Source organism: Eptesicus fuscus, chromosome 13 (genome assembly GCF_027574615.1).
Source record: "Eptesicus fuscus isolate TK198812 chromosome 13, DD_ASM_mEF_20220401, whole genome shotgun sequence".
NCBI lineage: Eukaryota > Metazoa > Chordata > Mammalia > Chiroptera > Vespertilionidae > Eptesicus > Eptesicus fuscus.
In genome coordinates, this window is record NC_072485.1 from 67,106,337 (window position 1) to 67,127,130 (window position 20,794).

The 20,794-nt window shown below is 40.3% G+C and overlaps 2 protein-coding genes and 1 pseudogene across 3 annotated transcripts in view; all 3 read left to right on the forward strand.

The window, feature by feature from the left end:
- Positions 1-7,134, forward strand: part of FNBP4 (formin binding protein 4) — a 32,036-nt gene extending 24,902 nt beyond the window's left edge. The window contains exons 16-17 of the mRNA XM_028153428.2: positions 3,310-3,467; positions 6,072-7,134. Coding sequence (XP_028009229.2) covers positions 3,310-3,467; positions 6,072-6,162 — 249 coding nt within the window. The 3' untranslated portion in view covers positions 6,163-7,134. The remainder of the gene's footprint in view (positions 1-3,309; positions 3,468-6,071) is intronic.
- Positions 7,135-8,840: 1,706 nt separating this feature from the next.
- AGBL2 (AGBL carboxypeptidase 2) overlaps positions 8,841-20,794 on the forward strand; it is a 42,756-nt gene continuing 30,802 nt past the window's right edge. For both annotated transcript variants that reach the window (XM_008146717.3, XM_028153430.2), the window contains exons 1-7: positions 8,841-9,310; positions 9,498-9,633; positions 9,882-9,945; positions 10,969-11,103; positions 12,075-12,128; positions 13,372-13,557; positions 15,768-15,875. In XM_008146717.3, coding sequence (XP_008144939.2) covers positions 9,598-9,633; positions 9,882-9,945; positions 10,969-11,103; positions 12,075-12,128; positions 13,372-13,557; positions 15,768-15,875 — 583 coding nt within the window. In that variant the 5' untranslated portion in view covers positions 8,841-9,310; positions 9,498-9,597. The remainder of the gene's footprint in view (positions 9,311-9,497; positions 9,634-9,881; positions 9,946-10,968; positions 11,104-12,074; positions 12,129-13,371; positions 13,558-15,767; positions 15,876-20,794) is intronic.
- On the forward strand, positions 16,787-17,456 carry LOC103290990 (60S ribosomal protein L15-like; annotated as a pseudogene).

Sequence of the window (20,794 nt, forward strand, 5' to 3'; positions counted from 1 at the left end):
GCATCTTCTCGTGGTTTTGATTTCTGTTTCTGTAGTGAGTAATCATATTGTGCATGTTTTTATTTGCTTGTTGACCATTTGTCCATTTGTATATCTTTGGAGAAATGTCTACTTAAAGTGCTTTGTCCTTTTCTTTTTTTTCTTTTTTTTTATAAATCTCTCTTTTAAATTTTTTTAAATTTGATTTTAGAGAGGAAAGGTGAAAGAGAGTGAGAAACATTGGTCGGTTGCCTCCTACACACACCCCCAACCAGAAATCGGACCCACAGTGTGGGCATGTGCCCTCACAGGGAATCTAGCTGGCAACCTTTCAGTGCACTGGTCAACACCAACTGAGTCACAACAGCCAAGACCCCATGTTTTTTAAGCTGCAAATGTGGCCAGGGCCCTTTGTCCACTTTTTAATTTGATTGTCTTTTGTTATTGAATTATAAGAGTTCTGTATATGTTATAGGTAAAAGTCCCTTATAAGATATGTGATTTGAAAGTATTTTATCCCGCTCTGTGGGTTGTCTTTTCGTTCTGATTGTGTCCTTTTATTTGTTTTTTTATATATGTATTTTACTTGTGTTAATCCTCACCTGAGGATATTTTTTCTCATTGATTTTGAGAGAAAGTGGAAGGGAGGGGGAGAGACAGAGAGAAACATCAATGTGAGAGAGACACATCAATTAATTGCCTCCTGCACATGCCCCAACCAGAGCCTGCAACTGAGGTATGTACCCTTGACAGGCATCAAACCTGCAACACTTCAGTCCAAGGGCCGACGCTCTAACCACTGAGCAACCAGCTAAGGCTGGTTTTTAATTTTGGTAAAGTTTAACCTACTATTTGTTGTTGTTTTTTTCACTTTGCTTATGCTTTTTTTCATATGAGCCTTGACAAATCCATGGTCATGAAAATGTACCCCTATGTTTTCTTCTAATAGTTGTATAGTTTTAGTACTTACATTTAGGTTGTTGATCCATTTTTTATTAATTTTTGTTTATAGCCTTAGGTAAAGGGTCCAGTTTCATTCTGTTGAATGTGGATATTCTTTTGTCCCAGCATCATTTATTGAAAAGACCATTCTTTCCCATTGAATGGAAGATCTTGTTTAAAATCGGTTCACCATAAATAAATGGGTTTATTTCTGGACTTTCAATTCTATTCCATTGGTCTGTATGCTAGTACCACAATTTTTTTCATTACAATAGCTTTATAATATGTTTTGAAATTGAGTATTACTTTTTTAGTATTGGCTATTTAGGCCCCTTGACTCCATTCTGGACTCTTCTTCAGTCCAATGTCTTTGCTTCAACCTCCATTACCTTTGGAAATGCCACCGCCCCCATCTCTACCCTTATATTTTTATGACTTTAAAGGTCAGCTTTACCATTTTTGCATAAAATGCCAGTGAAATTTTAATAGGGATTGCGTTAATCTGTTGATAGTTTGTCATATTGCCATTTTAACAATTTTAATTGAATCTTTTAATCCATGAATACAGGATTTCTTTTCATTTATTTAGGTCTTCAATTTATTTCAGATATGTTTTGTAGTTTTTAGTGTACAAGTTTTTTACCTCCTAAGCTATATTTTTCTCAGTATTTTATTCTTTTGAATGCTATTGTAAGTGGTATTAGTGGGGTTTACCCTTTTATCATCAAATAATATCCTTCTTTATCTTTTATAACTTTTTTATTTAAAGCCTATTTTGCCTTGATCACTGTTTGCATGGAATATGGTGTGTGTGTGTGTGTGTTTAAGACCTTTTTTTTAATATAAGTATATTTTAAATGTATTTTTATTGATTTCAGAGAGGAAGGGAGAAGCAGAGAGAGAAACGTAAATGATGAGAAAGTATCATTCATCAGCTGCCTCCTGCATGCCCCCTACTGGGGATCGAGCCCACAACCCAGGCATGTGCCCTTGACCAGAATCGAACCTGGGACCCTTCAGTCCATGGGCCGGCACTCTATCTACTGAGCCAAATCGGCTAGGGCTAAAATATATTTATTAATTTTAGAGAGGGAGAGGGAGATAGAAACATCAATGATGAGGAAAAATCATTGCTCCTCTTTAAAAACACAGGGATACACATTGGTTTTATCAATTTCTAATACAGTGGCTCTCTAATTTCACATAACTAATCACACATGTCAGCCAGTATATTTTGAATGCATACTACTTATCAGGCATTCTCCCTAGGAGCTTGGGATTTGGTAGTAAATCAAACAGATACAATTCCTGCTTTTGTGGAACTTCTCTTCTGGCTGATTGGGGGAGATATAGGGATAGAATTGGGGAGACAGATAAGCAAATAGATGTTCAGTGTTTTAAAATGCAGTGAAAGGCCTGGCTGGCATGGCTTAGTGGTTGAGTCCCAAACTATGAACCAGGAGGTCATGGTTTGGTTCCTGGTCAGGGCACATGCCCAGTTTGCAAGCTTGATGCCCCATAGTGTGTGTGCAGAAAGCATCCAATAGATGATTCTCATCATTGATGTTTCTATCACTCTCCTTCTTTCCTCTCTGAAATCAATAAAAATATTTTTTTTAATAAAAAATGCAGTATAGGAGAGCATGGAAGCAGTATAAGATGACAGAATGTGTGTGGTCTTTGGTTCGTAGATAGTGCTGTTTTAGATACGGTGTGGGGGAAGGGCTCTTTGCTAGAGTGCCATTGATCAGAAAAGCCTAAAGGTAGTGATGGAACAAGCCATGTTGGATATATAGTTCTCTTTTTTGCAGGTATCACAAGTATTTTTCTTTACTGCAAAAGTGCATATGTATTATAGACAATTTATAAACAAAAGTAAGCCAAAATAAGTAAAATAAAATTTATTATAATACCCCCTCTTAGAATTAATGTCATCATTCATATTTTGATAGATCTTGCTTTTTTCATATTTAATAGTTGCTATTGACTTTGTTGCTCTTTCCAGAAAAGCTGGTCATTGGTTTCTTAGTTCTATTTTTCACTTGATCTGTTTAAAATTTGTAAAGGGGATCACCATAATTCTGAGATGAGATGAGGGCTACAGTTCTAAACTCCATAGAATAAGGAGACTAAAGGAAATTTTTCTGACCTGATTTCATAAAATAGCTGCATTTACAGTTTTTAGATTTTTAACCAAGCATTAAGTTTATAGTTGGTAGAAATCTTTGGTGGCAAAACTGTAGAATGGTATTTATTTTGTTTTTCTGTTCTTTTGGTTTTAAAGTTTACTTATTCCTTAGCACTAAGAAAAGATCCTAATGTCATATGGAGGACTCATTTTCTTATTTTATGTATTAAATTCCTTCTGACCTTTAACCTTTGTTATAGGCAAAGAAGAGTAAAACAAAAATGCCATCTCTGGTAAAGAAATGGCAGAGCATACAGCGAGAGTTAGATGAAGAGGAGAACTCTAGTTCCAGTGAAGAGGACCGGGAATCAACTGCACAGAAGCGAATTGAAGAGTGGAAACAGCAGCAGTTGGTCAGGTAAAAGAAAAGAGACCAAAGGTGGGGTGGGGTGGGGTGGGTTGTGATTAATTCAGAGAAACATTTATCTATAAAAATTATGGCTTGGCCTTTTTCAAAATCAGAACTATCAGAATTGTAATACTTTCTTCCATCAATTGCTCATCTTATGCAAAGGACTGGTTTTTAACAGAGTATACTTCCCCATTTACTTATGGATCCAGTAGACCCTTATATATTTTGTTATTATTATTTTCTTTTACATACTAGAGGTCCAGTGCACAAAATTCATGCTGGGGGCAGGGGTCCCCTCAGCCCGCATTGCGAGAAGGCGCAGGCCAGGCCAAGGGACCCCACCAGTGCACTATCAGGGCCGGGGAGGGACGCAAGAGGGCTCCAGGGCATGTCTGGCCGGTCTCCCTCAGTCCCAATCAGCTGGACCCCAGCAGCAAGCTAACCTACTGGTCGGAGCATCTGCCCCCTGATGGTCAGTGCACGTCATAGCGAGCAGTTGAGCGCTCTTAGCATAATCATTATCATACTAGAGGCCCGATGCACAAAATTCTTGCAAGAGTAGGCCTTCCTTCCCCCAGCTGCTAGCACCGGCTTCCCTCTGGCACCCAGGACCCAGGCTTCCCTCACTACCCCAGCTTCCGGACGTCCAGTCTAATAGCATATTACACACTAGAGGCCCAGGGCACGAAATCGCACGCATTAGCCTGCCACTGCTTGTGGCCCCGCTCACCTGCTGCCTGCCTTGCTGCCATCAGAGCCTGTGGGCCATGGGGGCGGGGCCAAGAGGTGCTCAATGCACCTCATGGTGACCAGTCATTTGGTCATCCTGGTCATCACGGACACTGGCTTTTTATATATATAGATTACACTTTGATTGGTTGAACGGACAACCGGACACTGAGCATATTAGGCTTTTATTATATAGGATAATTTACCAAGGTAAAAATAACGGGAAAGGGAGAACACTTCATTAGAAATTTTAATAAGGCCCTAGCCAGTTTGGCTTAGTGGATAGAGCGTCAGCTTATGGACTTAAGGGTCCTGGGTTCGATTCTTGTCAAGGGCACATGCACAGGTTTCGAGCTCAGTCCCCAGTAGGGGGCATGCAGGAGGCAACCAATCAATAATTCTGTCTCATCATTGATGTTTCTATCTCTCCCTCCCTTCCTCTCTGAAATTAATACAAAATATTTTTTAAAAGAAATTTTAATAATAATTTACACATGGTTAACCCAAATTTGCATTCCTTATTTTCCTGGTTTTGAAAGGTATGTACACTGAAATGAGCAACATTCTTCTAATGTTGCTCAATTGTCATGTATAATCTGGACCATACTTCTCTCATAAATAGTGATACCAAATTTCAAATTCATCTCTGGTAGGTCTAGCTTATTATTTATGGTTCTTGCTCTTGCAACATCCATAAACACAGTACATATGAAAACATTTGGAAATAAAATTGTAATATTAAAAAAAAACAGTATACAAAATAAACAGTATCATACTTTATGTACTCACTAAAAAAAATTTTGAGAGAAGATAGTCTTTCGTTGCTTCATAATTGAAAACATTTTTTTCGATACATATATATCAATTGAATGGTCATTCCAGTGGATTTGTTTCTAAAATATCTACTTCTCTCCAATCACTGCACACTTGCTTTCAGGATTTGTCCACTTGAGAACCCTATCAAATAAATTTAGCATACAGCATCGGAAAACAGGAAAATTCCTGCTACACATCTTTTTAGGAAAACTAGATGGTCCAGGATCATATTATAAAATACTAGATTATGAAATTGAATCTAGTGCTGCTCTCTGTCTCTTTGCATTCATCTTATACTTGTAAAAGCAAAAAAGACTGCAAATGTCTCCAAACTTCATTTTTCACTTCCTTGAAAGGTGATGCTCTATTTTTGGCAACATAATAAAACTGAGGGATGATATTAGTGACAATTTATTTCACTTTTGCATCATCCTCGTAGGTGATTCTATTCAAATTTTTTATTATTTTAGTCCTTTTTAGTATTGCTGGGAATTGAATGATGAATTCCTATAAGATGAAATTAGCAAATGATTTAAGATGCTGGGAGGCAATCAGAATGATCTTGTAATTTATCTTAGATTATTTTAGATTTATAAAAGCATCCAGTGCACCCATTCTGATCATTGCAAGATAGAATATGAGCTTTAATCTATTTTTTAGATGACTAAGTCATGAGTTATTAATCTTTACAAATAGAACTTATCAAAAGAGAATTTCTAAAACATTAAGTCAAAGGTCCCTTATGGTATATTGAAGGTTAAATACATCTTCCTTAATTATAACTCCTAGTGGCCAAGAGAAACTTTTATAAGAATGTTTTATTCCTTCAGTGTGACTTTAATGGTTGTTGGAGATATATAAAAATAAAATGTGTGTATGTCTTTTGTTGACCCATCAGAAGAAATTTGATAAAGAATTTCCTGGTACTTAGCTGAGAAACTTGAAGCATTTTCATGAACATAGATATGATAGGTCAGATTTTCAGTTTCAGTTAAAAGGTTTTTTTTATTTGCTAGATTCATTCTTTTTCTTCCCAGTGAAGTAATCTGTTTTTTGCTTTCACAGTGGCATGGCAGAGAGAAATGCTAATTTTGAAGCCCTTCCTGAAGATTGGCGAGCAAGACTGAAGCGAAGGAAAATGGCTCCAAACACATAATATTTTTTAAAATTAAAAAACAAATGTTTATTGGGCGTGTGTGGATGTATGTGTGGTGTGTGGATGTGTGTGTTCAGTTCAGAGTCTTAACCTGTTTTATGTTGTCAATAAACCATAAATGTTATGAGGGAGAGCATATGAATTTTGAATTTCCTGGGCAAGAAAACACCTATAAAGTTTTCACATTTGGGAAATGAAATTTTCTGTTTTGCTGAAGGGTAAGGTGACTGCTTTGACCTGGCTGCCTTTGTTCTCACACTGACAAACTCAGCATGTTAGGTACATTAACCTCATCACTCTGGAACATGTGGCTTACGAGTGTGACACCTTTTTAGAGGACACTGACAGAAAGTGAAGGATTTTCCTGCCTAATGGAGGCTCAATAAGTGTTCCTATATGGTTCTCTCTCATTAACTTCTCCAGAACAAGTGCAATTAAGAGGGCAGCTCTGTATTCTACCTTGCTTAACTGCGATTATCAGATCTTTCTGACCTCTTCCTCCAGTCTGCCACCCTGGAGTGCTAGGAAAAATCAAGTTGTTTATCATGTGCTGATAGATGGCCACACTCTCTTCTATCTCTCACATTCTAGAATTGATAGCTGTCATTTCATATACTAGATGAAATATTTAAATTTCAGTACAGGCAGCAGCAGCAAGTTCAGGTCTTTGATTTTGAGAATTTCCCCTTACATCTGCAGCAGTAAGTGTAACAAAAGCCACTGTATGTGTTGATATTGTCTCCATTGTCTTATTCCAAAATTCACCTCCCTTTCATGTGTGAACGTATTTTCCATAAAATTCCAGTATTTAAGAAGCAGTTTACTGTTCTGTATTTTCTATTGTATCACAATCAGGTAAAAGTCACTTTAACTGAAGAAAAGGCAAATTGTGTTTTAAAGCTCTTTGTATTTCTCCAGTTTATGACCTTGTAAATTTGTATATATACACTAATAAAGCTTTTTTTATACTTCTGATTGTCCTCTTGTTCTTCTAAACCTGTTACTTCATGATTATGTAACCAAGACTTATTTTAAGTCAATCTTAATAGTTTTTTCTAATCAAATATGGTAGGGAGGCAAACATTAAAGAACAGCTCTACGTCGGTCTGCGGACTGAAGGGTCCCAGGTTCGATTCCAGTCAAGGGCATGTACATTGGTTGCGGGCACATCCCCAGTAAGGGGGTGTGCAAGAGGCAGCTAATTGATGTTTCTCTCTCATCGATGTTTCTACTCTCTATCCCTCTCCCTTCCTCTCTGTAAAAAATCAATAAAATATATTTTAAAAAAAGAACAGCTCTAAAAAAAGCAAGATCTTGAATGGGAGGGTGGGCAGGGTTAGAAAAAAACTTCTAGTACCAGAAGGTGCTGTGTGTCTTCAATTGTGGAGCTTGCACTCTAATAGCTAATGTTTGACCTACTAAAATCCAGGAAATAATGTAATGTGTTTAACATTTTGAGACAATAAAGGTGCTTTTTCAACCCTCTGATTATAAAAGTAACACATACAGGATGTCTCCAAAAAATGAATACACACTTGAACAGCTGATCGCTCAATTGATGTTTCTTTTTCAGATTTAACCCAATGGAATTAATAATACAAAAGTGTGTATACATGGTTTTGGGACACCCTGTACTTACAGTTATGGACATATAAAGTCAACCAAGGAACAGTTTACATTTTATTTGGGTATGTTTATGCATGTAATTTTAAAATGTTACCTAACCAGTGTCATGTATGCTAGTGTGTTAGATGTTACCATTATGCAAGTATTGGGGTAACCCTTTTGTACATAAATTGTGTCTTTTTATTAATCCTCACCTGAGGATATTTCTTCCATTGATTTCTAGGGCGGGAGAAGGGGAAGAGAGAGAAACTGCCATGAAAGAGACAGACTAGTCACCTCCCACACGCACCCCCGCAGGGACCGAGAACTTGAACTTAGATTTGTGCCCCTGACCATGAATCGAACCCACGAACCTTCTATTTGTGGTCCGACACTAGCCACTGAGAAAAACCAGACAAGGCTAAATGGTTTTTCTTGTAATTGCACAGAGCAAATTTCTAGAAATAGAAGCTTGTCAACTAGCTGTTAAATTTCTACAGAGCAACCATGCCTTTGTCACTATCTAACCAAATTGATATTTTTAAAAATCTGACAAAATATGTGGGTTTAATTTAACTTTGTTTCTTTTATATTTTTTGTAGAAAGTAATTTTTCTTTTAAAGATTTTTTTAATTGATATTTTACTTTTCATATGTTTTTATTGATTTCAGAGAGGAAGGAAGAGGGTGAGATGATTAGAGAATCATTAATCCGCTGCCTCCTGCCCGCCTCCTACTGGGGATGGAGCTGGCAACCCGGGCCTGTGCCCTGACGGGGAATCCAACCGTGACCTGATTCTTGGGTCCAACCTTTACTACTGAGCCACACCTGCCCAGTGAAAGTAATTTTTCACTTGGGGCGTTGAGCTGGCTTTACTTGTTACCTGAGAGAGCAATACTTGTTACCTAATGGAACAGCAAAGAAGTTTGGAGTATGACTACAGGCTTTGTATTTCAGCCAAATTACCATTGATTTCCCAAAAGCCGGGCGCAACAACTTTTCCTTGGGAGGCGGGGCCTCGCTCCCCGGAAGCGCCCGGCCGCCCCGCCCTCCTGCTTTGGTTTCCTGGTTGCTAGGCTACCGGCGCCCTAGCCGAAAGCGGTGGCGGGTGAGCGAGGGTACCTCCTCTGCCCCGTGCACAGCTGGGCATCGGTACCTGCTGTGCCGTGGCCTCCCGCCTCGCCTAGGACTTTCAGCCACCGTAGGCGCCGCGCCCGCCCCTGAGCCTGGGACAGGCGGGAGCGCAGAGGCGGCTGCACCTTTCCCTCTGCGCTCGGAAATCTTCCTCCTTCCCCCGCACCACCCTTCGGGAAACTGCCCTTCACGCCTTTACCCGGGCCGGGAAGCCCTGAACCCCTGAATTTCGGGCCTCTGACTTTTCTTTTCCATCCACCCCGAGACAACTTTTCTCGTGTTTTGTTTTGTTTTTTTCTCACTATCTTGCGGCATCTTTCTGCTTGCGGAGAGGAAAGCATGGGGCCTGCAAGCGTACGGGTGCCTCGGGAGAAGGCTGGAAGACGTGTCGCCCTCCCTAATTTCTCAGGTGCGCCCCCGGGCCTCATTAGGGGAACAGCCAGCCGGGTCCTCCTAGTGTGAGCAGGCACTGAGTTGGCAGGAAGAAAGGAGCGATGTGGCAGGGTTTCCTAAAAATCGCGGGGGAGCTGCGGAAGCAAAGGGTGGGCATGGTGCACATCGGCAGGTGTTTGCATTGTCCTGTTCTGGTGTTTTAGCTTCTCCTGTGTAATCAGCTGCCCTGTTGGGGACCGGGCCAGGGCTGTGGCTGGATGCCTGTGTGACTGACTGGTCTTCCGTACGCCATACAGAAGTACCATGTTCCCAGCACTGGAAGCAGAGCTAAAGCAGAAGGTCGGTACACCCCCCGCCAGGCACTCCACAGAAACCCAGTCCTCGGTCAGAAGGTATATTCCGGTGGCACCTTCTTCTAGCTGGAGATCTTGATCCCCAAGACAGAATGATTTGTATGAATAGCTCGCTTGGTTTATTTACAGAAGTCATGTATACTGCCCTCTGCAACAGTGCTTGCCTCCCTTTTGGTTAGAGTTCAGTACTATTTGAAAGGGCTTTCCTGACTGAGATGGCCTTTCCTTTCACAGACTCTTCCTGATCCCTACGAAGTCTTTATGTACCATCACCTCCAGTACTATGGCTACTTTAAAGGTAATATCTTGTTCTTATCCAGCGCCACCTTTCCTGGGTTCACGAAGTAAATTGTTTCATTACCTGGGAGAGTTATGCTAGGATAAAACTAAGGATGAATTTTTCCAACACTATTACTGAAAAGTATCCCTTTCCCCATTATCTGTTTGTCTGCCCTTACACTAATACCACTCTTTGTTAATTCTACCGTATGGCATTAAGAGAGTATTTTTGTTTTTGCCTTAAAATTTTCAATATGCTGTATTGTGTCTTGGTTATTCTTGCCTTTTTATATAATTTTAGAATTGGCTGGTGATGTTTAAAAAAATTATTGGGATTACACTGAATCTATAATACTCAGTAATTTCACAGGAACTGAGAATTTACCAATATTGGGTTCTCCAATCTCTGAATATAGTCTAATTCTCCATTTATTTGGGTCTTCCTTCATTTCTCCCAATAAAGGTTTACTAGTATAGTTTTTTCATAGATGTTCATATTTTTATGCTGTTGAAGGTGGTATCTTTTTAAATTTTGATTTTTCTAACTTTGTTCCTAGTACTTAGAAATAAAATTAAGTTTTATGTTGATTTTATTTCTGTCAACCTTGTTAACCTTTCCTATTAACTATGTCACTTTTTAAGTGATTACTAAGTTGTTGAAAACTGAACTTCCAGTTTGCCAGATTCAGCAGAGCCCTCAGGACAAAGCGGCTCCACTGCCGCCTGGAGTGCCAGCCCTCACCTGGCTGTGGCTCTCTCGGCTGCTCTTATGCCAGTAGCTACCCGGTCTTTCTGCCTCCCAAGCCCTTTCTCTTTCCACTGCATCATGCTGCCTCTCAGGTCTCCTCCTCACTGTCAAATGGAGAAAGTGATGTTTAACTCAAGTAAACTGAAATGTGAAAACTCTTCGGAAAATGAGATGTATTCATTGTAAAGGCCTGTGGTAGCGGGGGGGTTGGTAGTAGTGGTTTGGATATGCACCTAGATGGTAGGGGTGGTAACTAGCCTTCCAGCACCTGTAATTTCAACTGCCTTTTCTTAGCTGAAAGAGGCAGTGTGCCAAACTCTGCTACCCACCAGCATGTTTGGAAGAATAATCCCCGGTTTGTCTTGAGTGACTCTTTCGGGGGAAGAGATGATTTGATACCAGACCACCTGGAAAAGGAGAACCTTCTATGTGAGTAAGACACAGTGTGTGTGATCCCCAGAACCCTCGCTGCCTTGAGCAGCTGCTCTAGGTATTCCGGAGGACATGGTCTACCGTGGGAGAAGCCAGAGGAGCAGCCGTGGCCACTGTTTCTGTCATCACTCAAAAATGTTCTCTCTAGATCTACGTTGTATTGTAGGTTTAAATGAAAATACTATGCATTATCTTCCTCCGAATTGTTGGAAAATTCGTTAAAACTTTTTGGTCAAGAGTAAAACATTGATTTTTCACACAGGTTTGATGGATATATTTGTTAAGGCTCTTTGCGAAAGAGTGGTGGAAACCAATTCCAGCTTAAGCAAAAATAATTTTTAAAGGTATTCCACAGATTTCTTCTAGAATCCAAGGGCAGGAATTCAATAGATTTTCCCCCTTAAATACATATTCAACCAAAGATCAATTTGCTTTTCTTTACTCCATATCCTCCCTGCCCCCAGCCCACGCTACCATCATTTCTCACTATTGAATATATGCAGATATTCTTATACTTTCTAATTATTTGTGAGTGCCCAATAAAGGCTAGCATGACCTTTGAATTTTTCCTCCAGTTTCTGGATTAGGGTTTAAAAAAAAAAAAGAGTATGTGAATTTAAGTCATACTAGATACTGCTAGACTGCTTTCCAGAATGGTTGCACCAATTGAGCTTCTTGGCCGCAGTGTCTGAGAATATCTGTTTACTTACACCTTTGCCAGGATGAGTGTGCAAACCTGTAAATGTTTTTCCCATTAGGTAAAAAAACTGGCGTCTCCTTGTCATTTTGATTTACATTTCTTTATGAGTGAGATTGAATAGCTTCACCATATTTTTAAAATGTTTATTCCCCCCCCCCCCCAATTAAACAGTGAGGAAAAGATTTTGAGACAGAAATAGTGGGGGTGGGAGGATGGAAAGGGGCAGAGAAAAGAAAGACAAACCGTGCCTCCTCCTTCCTCTTTTTAGGGTCGACCTGTCTATCCTCAGCTGTGCATCAACAGGCAGAAGCTGTGAGCAAAGGTATTTCATGTCCCTCCAGGCCAGAAAACTCAAAACTGCTTTGTGGGAACATGTCTTCACCCACTTCTCTCCCCACCAGAGCTGAGAACCAGCGCACTGAGGGGCCTTGGTTCCTTCCCTCTTATTTTTCTGTCTTTTCATTCTTCCTCTCATTTTCTTTCTTTTTCTTTCTCCCTGAAAGCCTTTCTTTTCCTCCCTTTTTTCTCATTCTCTATTGCCAAGAGCTCCTCTCTCTCTCCTGACCATTCCCACTACTCTCCCACTTCCCGTATCAGCCTCTGTTTTCGAAGTCGCTCTGTCCTTTGAATGGTTATATTTTGAACTTGAAATCTAATTTGCAGATTGTTTTAATAGTTTTATGTACATTTTTCTAAAATGCTAATGGGTGAGTTGAAAGTTCCCTCTCTTGCCTCTCACTAAACAAAAGTAATAGAACACATTAAATAACTTTTTATTTATTTGCAGCTCACTGTTGTTTTGTGTGTTTTTTATATTTTATTGATTTTTTACAGAGAGGGATAGAGAGTTAGAAACATCGATGAGAGAGAAACCTCGATCAGCTGCCTCCTGCACACCCCCCACTGGGGATGTGCCCAGCAACCAAGGTACATGCCCTTGACTGGAATCGAACCTGGGACCCTTGAGTCCACAGGCCGACGCTCTATCCACTGAGCCAAACCGGTCTCGGCAATTTGCAGCTCACTGTTGAGATGTCTTAAATACATTAGCTCTGATTTTTTTTAAAACACAAAAATGTTTCTTCTAATTTATTCTTAAAACTTCACACTTAAATATTTGATAGACTGTGTCAAATTTTAATTTGATTTTTATCATTTCTATGCCATCATCCTGGACTAAATCTCTTTGAAGGAGAAGTATGTGATCGGATTGCACATCTGTGCCTTTTTTTTTTCTTTTTAGAGAGAGAGAATGGAAGGATGAGAGGAGGGGAAGAGAGGGAGAGAGAGAGAAACATCAATGTAAGAGAGACACATGGATTGGTTGCTTTCTGCACATGCCCTGACTTGGGTCAGGGATCAAGCCTCCAACCGAAGTAGGTGCCCTTGACTGGGAATAGAACCTGCAACCCTTTGGTCCAAGGCCCAATGCTCTAACCACTGAGCACCAGCTAGGGCTTTGCTCATATTTTAGTAGTGCTTAGAGTTACTTAGTGGTTCTAGTTGATCAGTGAAGTTCGCAAGGAGGAAAGAAGCCATTCACTCATTCCCTTGCCCTTTGGCAGATTCCTTTATGCTGAGTTCATCACTTCTCAGGAGCAGACTCTTTCTTCATGATGATTTTGGTGAAGTAAACCCATGTCTTCGAGAACCCCAAGATCTCTTTGCCTTTTACTCTTGCTGCGGGCCACTGCAGGCTCCCAGGTGGCCAATAGAATGCGAGGTCATCAAAGAAAACATTCATCATATTGGTATGTGACTTATGTGTCATGGTCTTGCTGTTCTGATAGACTTTATTACAAAACCTCATAGTTTTAAATCCTATATGCTAAAGTACAAGGCAGGACTGATTCAACATCTCTCATCTCACCCCAAAATGATGATCTCACCCTGGGATACTGAAATACACTCACCAAAGTCAAAAGTTACACTAATGTGTAAATTAGACTGTTTCAGAGTCCATTAGAATGGAGGATACCTTATTAGAGGCCAAAATATATTCTTACTTAAATGTGTTTTCTAGATTATTCCCATCTCAGTATTAATGTGCTTAGTTGAGTTTTATGAAAGTTGTATTTTTACTGGCCTTGGTATAGTTGATACACACCATATATGTCAGAGTGTAATTTGTACTGTTTTTAATTATATTTTTAGTTTATTGGAGTTTTTATGGGAATGGTAGAGACTTTTTAAAAAATTGATTTTAGAGAGAGGGAGGGAGAAAGGGAGAGAGAGAGAGAAGCATCCATCGGCTGCCTCCTGCACATCCCCTACTGGGGATCGAGCCCGAAATCCAGGCATGTGCCTTGACCATGAATGAAACCTGTGACCTCTTGGTGCCTGGGTCGACACACCACCACTGAACCACACCGGCTGGGTGGTAGAGACATTTTTTTTATGGTATTGCTGGTCATATCTTTGAGCTATTAGTGCAAATATAATCTTCAGCACTCATTTTATGAAGCATTTTCAGAAGTGGATTGCATTGAAAAGTGAGGACTTCTCTAACTGGTGGGATACTTATATCTACCAGACATCATGTCTCTGCTTTAGACTGCTGGATAAACAACTGGATGTTTCTTATTTTCTCCCTTTCCTCATTTATTATTCACTCAATAAATACTTATGAAGCATCTACCATATGCTAAGTACAATGCTTAGTGTTAGATTTACAGTGATGAACAAGACAGAGATACCCAGAGCTCACAGACTAGTGGGAAAGTTAAAGATACAAACAGGCAATTGCATAGAGTTTGATCCCTTGAGAACACGTAATCTCAGCTTGGAAGATCAATAAGGGTTTCCAAAAGGAGTTGAAATGTCAGCTGGGATCTGAAGGAGAAGTTAGAAGTAATCCAATTGAGAGAGTCAAAGAAAAGTATTCCAATTAGAGGAAACAGAAAAAGAGAATGTCATGTTTAGGCAACCATGAAACATTGAGCCTGAAAGATGAGATGAAGCTGAAATATAGGGATGGGCTTAGTGTTGTAACTGGTACAGAATTGCTCTTTGGGTGTTTGGAAATGTGTAGGGGTGGGGGTGCATTTTGAGTTGGCACAGTAGCTTAGAAGTCTTAAGGTCATCTGTCCCTATCCTGTACAATCTATAATAATAAAGCATAATATGCTAATTTGACTGGACATCCTTCCAGACAACCTTCCGGATGAAGCCAGGGCAGCGAGGGAAGCCCAGATCCTTGGGTGCCAGAGGGAAGCCGGTGCCGGCAGCCGGGGGAAGGAAGGCCTACTCTTGCAGTAACTTTGTGCATCGGGCCTCTAGTTTTTAGATAAAAGTCCAAGTTGATCAGGCCAGACTATAGGATTTTGTAGTTCTCTATATAAAATAGAATAAGATAGAGAATTCCTGTGAAGATTTTAGAACCAATTCCAAAAGGAAAATAAAAAGTGTAAAACGTAATCCATTAAACCATTAAATCTTTTTTTAAAGCAATTTTTTTTTTAATTTCAAGGAAATCTAATAGCAAGTACCTGCTGTTTAAACTGAATTGTCAGAGCCTCATTACTCCCCATTACCTTAAAGAAAAGAAAAAAGAACATTGTCTTTTACTGAGTTGTGTCTTTATGTGCCCTTGGCTTTCATCACTTAAAATGATATGGAGAAGTTCCCCAAGTTTCATATGAGGAATCTTTTAGAATTGAGTGTTGTTTTCTCTGAAACAAGTGATATACTTATGGTAATAAAAAGTATGTAGCTGATCATATTTCCCTGATTTTAAAAGGAAGCTCAGGACCAAATTTTGAAGAATTAGTACAGCAACTGTATTGACTTTTCCAGCTTACTTTTAAGTCTTCTATTTAAAATTTATGTGTTTTTGTTAAAAGTCTCCTCATAGTCTTATGGAAAGAAGCAAGACAACTTATAAACAAATTAGAAACTTAGGTTCTGACAAAGTGATTCTGTATTATTTCTTATTATGTACTTTTTAAATGTCTTCTTTCAGAAAGAGTTCCACCTCAACCAGAATATTTTTATCAACCTACAGGAAATGAAAAGGTACCAGAAATTGTAGGAGAGGAAAAAGGCACAATTGTCTACCAATTAGATTCAGGTATTGTCATTATGCTGAACAGTGAGTAATTAATTAATCATGATAAGGTTATAAATATTTTCTATAATAAATGTGATTTTAGAAAATCCATAGTTCGGTGATAAATTGTCTTTTCCAAACCAATCTGAATAGGAACCCTGATATTCATGAATAATCAGCTTTAAAATTTCAATCATTTTTTAAAATGACAGTACCTTTTTCTTAATAAATCTAAGTCCATTTTATAGCTTCTCCCTCATTATTCCTCTTCCTGAAATTCAGAGGTTGGATCTTTGGGGAACGCGTTCTTCTTTTTTCCGCCTGCTACATGTACTTGGGTGAGTACTTTGTAGTATGTGCATATGACTGTCATTTACCATGTGGTTTCCTGCATTAAGTAGAAGATTTCCTAGAGATAGAATGCATGTCTTTTATAAAAATGTGCAGAACACTGTACCCAATAACAGCCACAAAATACACATTTGTTTCAAGGGTCCCTGATAGATGCTCCAGTATACACCATATGCTAGGTTTGTAAAGCAGGTCTTAATACCTTTTATGTAAAAGCATTGAAATGATACAAAATATATCCTCTGATAACAACAAAATTAAATTAGAAATCAACAGCAGAATGACATTTGGGAAATCTTTGGATATTTGGAAATTGAGCATCTACCATATGCTAAGTACCGTGCTTAGTGTTAGGGATACAGTGATGAACAAGACGGAAACACCCATTTCTAAGTAACCCATGTGTTAACAATATCACAAGGAGAGTTTAAAAATATTTTGGAATGAAAATAAAATAACATATCAAAATTTATGGGATGCAGCTGCAAGGTAAATTTATGGCTTTAAATACATATATTTGAAAGGAAGAGGAGGAGCCCAAAAGGGATTGTGGGAGAAAGTCTTTTCCTTTCCAGCTGCCCACAGCCATCAGGTAAACCAAGATGGGCGCTTACAAGTACATCCAGGAGCTATGGAGGAAGAAGCAGGCCAATGTAACGTGCTTTCTTTTCAGGCTGTGCTACTGGCCGTGCGCCAGCTCTCTGCACTCCACTGGGACCCCTGCCTACCAAGCCCAATAAAGCACAGCAGACTGGAATACAAGGCCAAGCAAGGTTATTAGGTCATATATTGGACTCGTGTGTGCCGTGGTGGCTACAAACACCCTGTTCCTAAGGGTGCAACCAACGGCAAGCCTGTCCATCATGGTGCTAACCAGCTCAAGTTTGCTAGAAGCCTTCAGTATGTCGCTGAGGAGCTAGCTGGGCACCACTGTGGGGCTCTGAGAGTCCTGAATTCTTACTGGGTTGGTGAAGATTCCACATACAAATTCTTTGAAGTTATCCTCACTGCTCCATTCCATAAGGCTATCAGAAGAAATCCTGACACCTAGTGGATCACCAAACCAGTCCACAAGCTCAGGGAGATGTGAGGGCTGACATCTGCAGGCACAAGAGCCGTGGCCTCAGAAAGGGCCACAAGTCCCACCACACTATTGGTAGTTCTCGCAGTGCGGCTTGGAGAAGGCACACTACCCTCCAGTTCCACCATTACTGCTAATATAAGTAATGTTTGTAAAATTCTTACCTAATAAACAATTTAGGGCAGTAAAAAAAAAAAAAAGGAAGGAAAAATAAATAAATAGCCGAAACCGGTTTAGCTCAGTGGATAGAGTGTCGGCCTGCGGACTGAAGGGTCCCGGGTTCGATTCCGGTCAAGGGCATGTACCTTGGTTGCGGGCACATCCCCGGTAGGGGGTGTGCAGGAGGCAGCTGGTCGATGTTTCTCTCTCATTGATGTCTCTAGCTCTCTATCCCTCTCCCTTCCTCTCTGTAAGAAATCAATAAGATATATTTTTTAAAATAATAAATAAATAAATAAATAAATAAGGAAGGAAGGAAGATCTGAAATCAATTACCCAAGCTTCCACCTTAATAAATTTAAAAAATCAGAGCAAAATAAATCCAAAGCAAGCTGAAGAAAGGAAGTGATAAAGATACTAATGAAATAGGTGAAATAGAAATCCAAAAAATAATAGAAAAATTAAGTTGGTTCTTTGGAAAGATCAACAAAATTGACAAAATAGCCCAACCAAGGAAAAGGGAGAGGCGATACAAGTTATCAAAATCAGCAATGGAAGGGAACATAAGCATCAACTCTATAGAAATCAACGAATTACAAGACAATGCTGGTAACAACTTTAAGCCAACAAATTAGACAACATATATGAACAGGAATGACTGCTAGAAAGACACAAATCACCAAAACTGACTCAGGAAGAAATTAGAATCTGAATAGATTATAACAAAGAAATTGAATTAGTAATTTAAAATCTTCCTATAAAGAAATCCCTGGCCCAGATGGCTTGACAGGGTTTGTTTGCACTGTATCAGACGCTTAAAGATGAAATAGTACTAATTCCTTATAAACTCTGAAAACAGAGGAGAAGGAAGCATTTGCCAACTCTCTTTGGTGAAGCCAATATTGTCCTCATAATAAAGCCAGACAAAGACATCACAAGAAAACTATAGATCAATATTCCTTATGATTATAAATGCAAAACTTTCCAACAACATGCAGCAAACCAAATCCCACGGCATATTAAAAGGATTATTCACCATGACCAAAGGGGGTCTGTCCCAGGAGTGCGGGGCGGTTCCCTATAAGAAAATAAGCAGAACCACGTTGGAACAGAGTGGGAGGAAACAGCCACCTCAGGGCAGAAAAAGCATTTGACAAAATTCAGCCTTTCATGATAACATTCAGAAAACCAGGAATAGAAGAGAATGCTCTCAACCAACTTGATAAATGGTATTTATGGAAAGAATGGATCAACTTCACACCCACCAAAATAGCTATAATAAAAATATAGACAATAACAAGTGCTGGGGAGGATGTGGAGCAGGTTGTAATACTAACACGACAGAAATGAAAGGTAATGTTAAAGAGCAATGAGCCAAGAAATGTAATATGAACCTTCCCAAGGAAAGGGAAGTAAATTTTGAATTAATAATGTCAGGATCCGCCGAAACTGGTTTGGCTCAGTGGATAGAGCGTCGGCCTGCGGACTGAAAGGTCCCGGGTTCGATTCCGGTTAAGGGCATGTACCTTGGTTGCGGGCACATCCCCAGTGGGGGGGGGGGTGTGCGGGAGGCAGCTGGTCGATGTTTCTCTCTCATCGATGTTTCTAACTATCCCTCTCTCTTCCTCACTGTAATCAATAAAATATATTTTTAAAATAAAATAAAAATAATGTCAGGATCCTAGGTTAGTCATAGGGAGGGATCTTACTGGGTTGGTGAAGATTCCACATACAAATTCTTTGAGGTTATCCTCACTGCTCCATTCCATAAGGCTATCAGAAGAAAGCTGGCTATGGAAGGAAGCTGCTAACAAGGACATCCTCTTTCATCACCAAAAATCACCTGGTGCTCGTTGAACCCACAGGTACAAGAGCTCATTGGAACTTCTTAAAAGGAATTCTCTGCAGTTGGAAAATGCTATATTCAAGAAATAGAAAGCAAGAAAAATATCCTCATAATTTGAAAATCAATTTCTGTTAAGTAGTAATTATCAGAAAGGAAACCTGTTATATTGGAAGAGGAATCTGCACAAAGTTGAGTTAGTAGAAAGAGAATGTGTTAAAGAAGTGACATAAGGGAAAGCGTTTGGAGAAACAACCAGAAATAGAAGGGACAACAGTGTGCTTACATTCCTCAAATGGAAGACTAAAATGAGCCAGTTATTCCCGAGGGCCCCACTGAGATGTAATTGCACATTCTCCACCCCAGTTGCCTTGATCATGAGCTCTCATGTTAATAATAATATGCTACGAAAAGCTATAAGCAATCCTATATAATAAAAGCCTAATATGCTAAGTGTCCAGTCAGCCAGTCAGCCATTCAACCAATCAAAGCATAATATGATAATGATATGCTAAGTCTGCTCAACCGCTCACTATGATGTGCACTGACCACCAGGGGGCAGACACTCTAACCAGTAGGTTAGCTTGCTGCTGGGGTCTGGCCGATCGGGACTGAGTGAGACGGGGCCAGACACGCCCTGGAGCCCTCCTGCAGTCCCTCCCTGGCTGGCCAACTTCTCGTGTCCCTCCCCGGCCCTGATCGTGCACCAGTGGGGTCCCTTGGCCTGGCCTGCGCCCTCTAGCAATCTGGGACCCCTTGGGGGATGTTGGGAGAGCTGGTTTCAGCCCGATCCTGCTCAATGCAGGTGGTCAGTGCACTCCCACAGGGGAGCGCTGCTCAGTCAGAAGCCGGGCTCACAGCCATGGCAACACTAAGGATGTCCAACTGCCAGCTTAGGCCTGCTCCCCACGCCATCAGTCGGACATCCCTCGAGGGCTCCCGGACTGCAAGAGGGCGCAGGCTGGGCTGAGGGCCCTCCCGCCTCCCCCCCCCCCTCCCCCCCCCGCCAAGTGCACGAATTTCATACACCGGGCCTCTAGTGAAGTAAATAAGGTAGAGCAACTCAGTCCACCTAGCTCCACCTTGTGGAATGTCTGAGGAGGAGTTTGGAAGGCATTTAAAAAGTATGAGGTATAAGTGGGTAGACTTGGGTTCTAGATAATAGGGGATGTGCTGCTTCTACAACCTCGAGAAATCCTTGGGATTATAAACCTGTTTTACAAGTTTGGAGTCCCTTCATCTGTCCTAGCCAGAGATGTTTTTGTGTATCTTACCCAGGAAGGAACCCTGGGGCGGAAGTGCTTTCTCCTGAAACCGAAGCCCTTGCAGACTGTCCTTGTCCTGTTAACACACAGCTGTGGCCACTGCCTTGATCTTGTCCTTGGGATTCAAGGAGAGTTGAGCCCACCTAATTGGAGGAATAAAGAAGCAGAAAACTGAGAAGATGGGGCTCCAGAGGGAATTTGGGAGTTTGTCATCGTAGGGGCCCCACAGCAACTACATGCT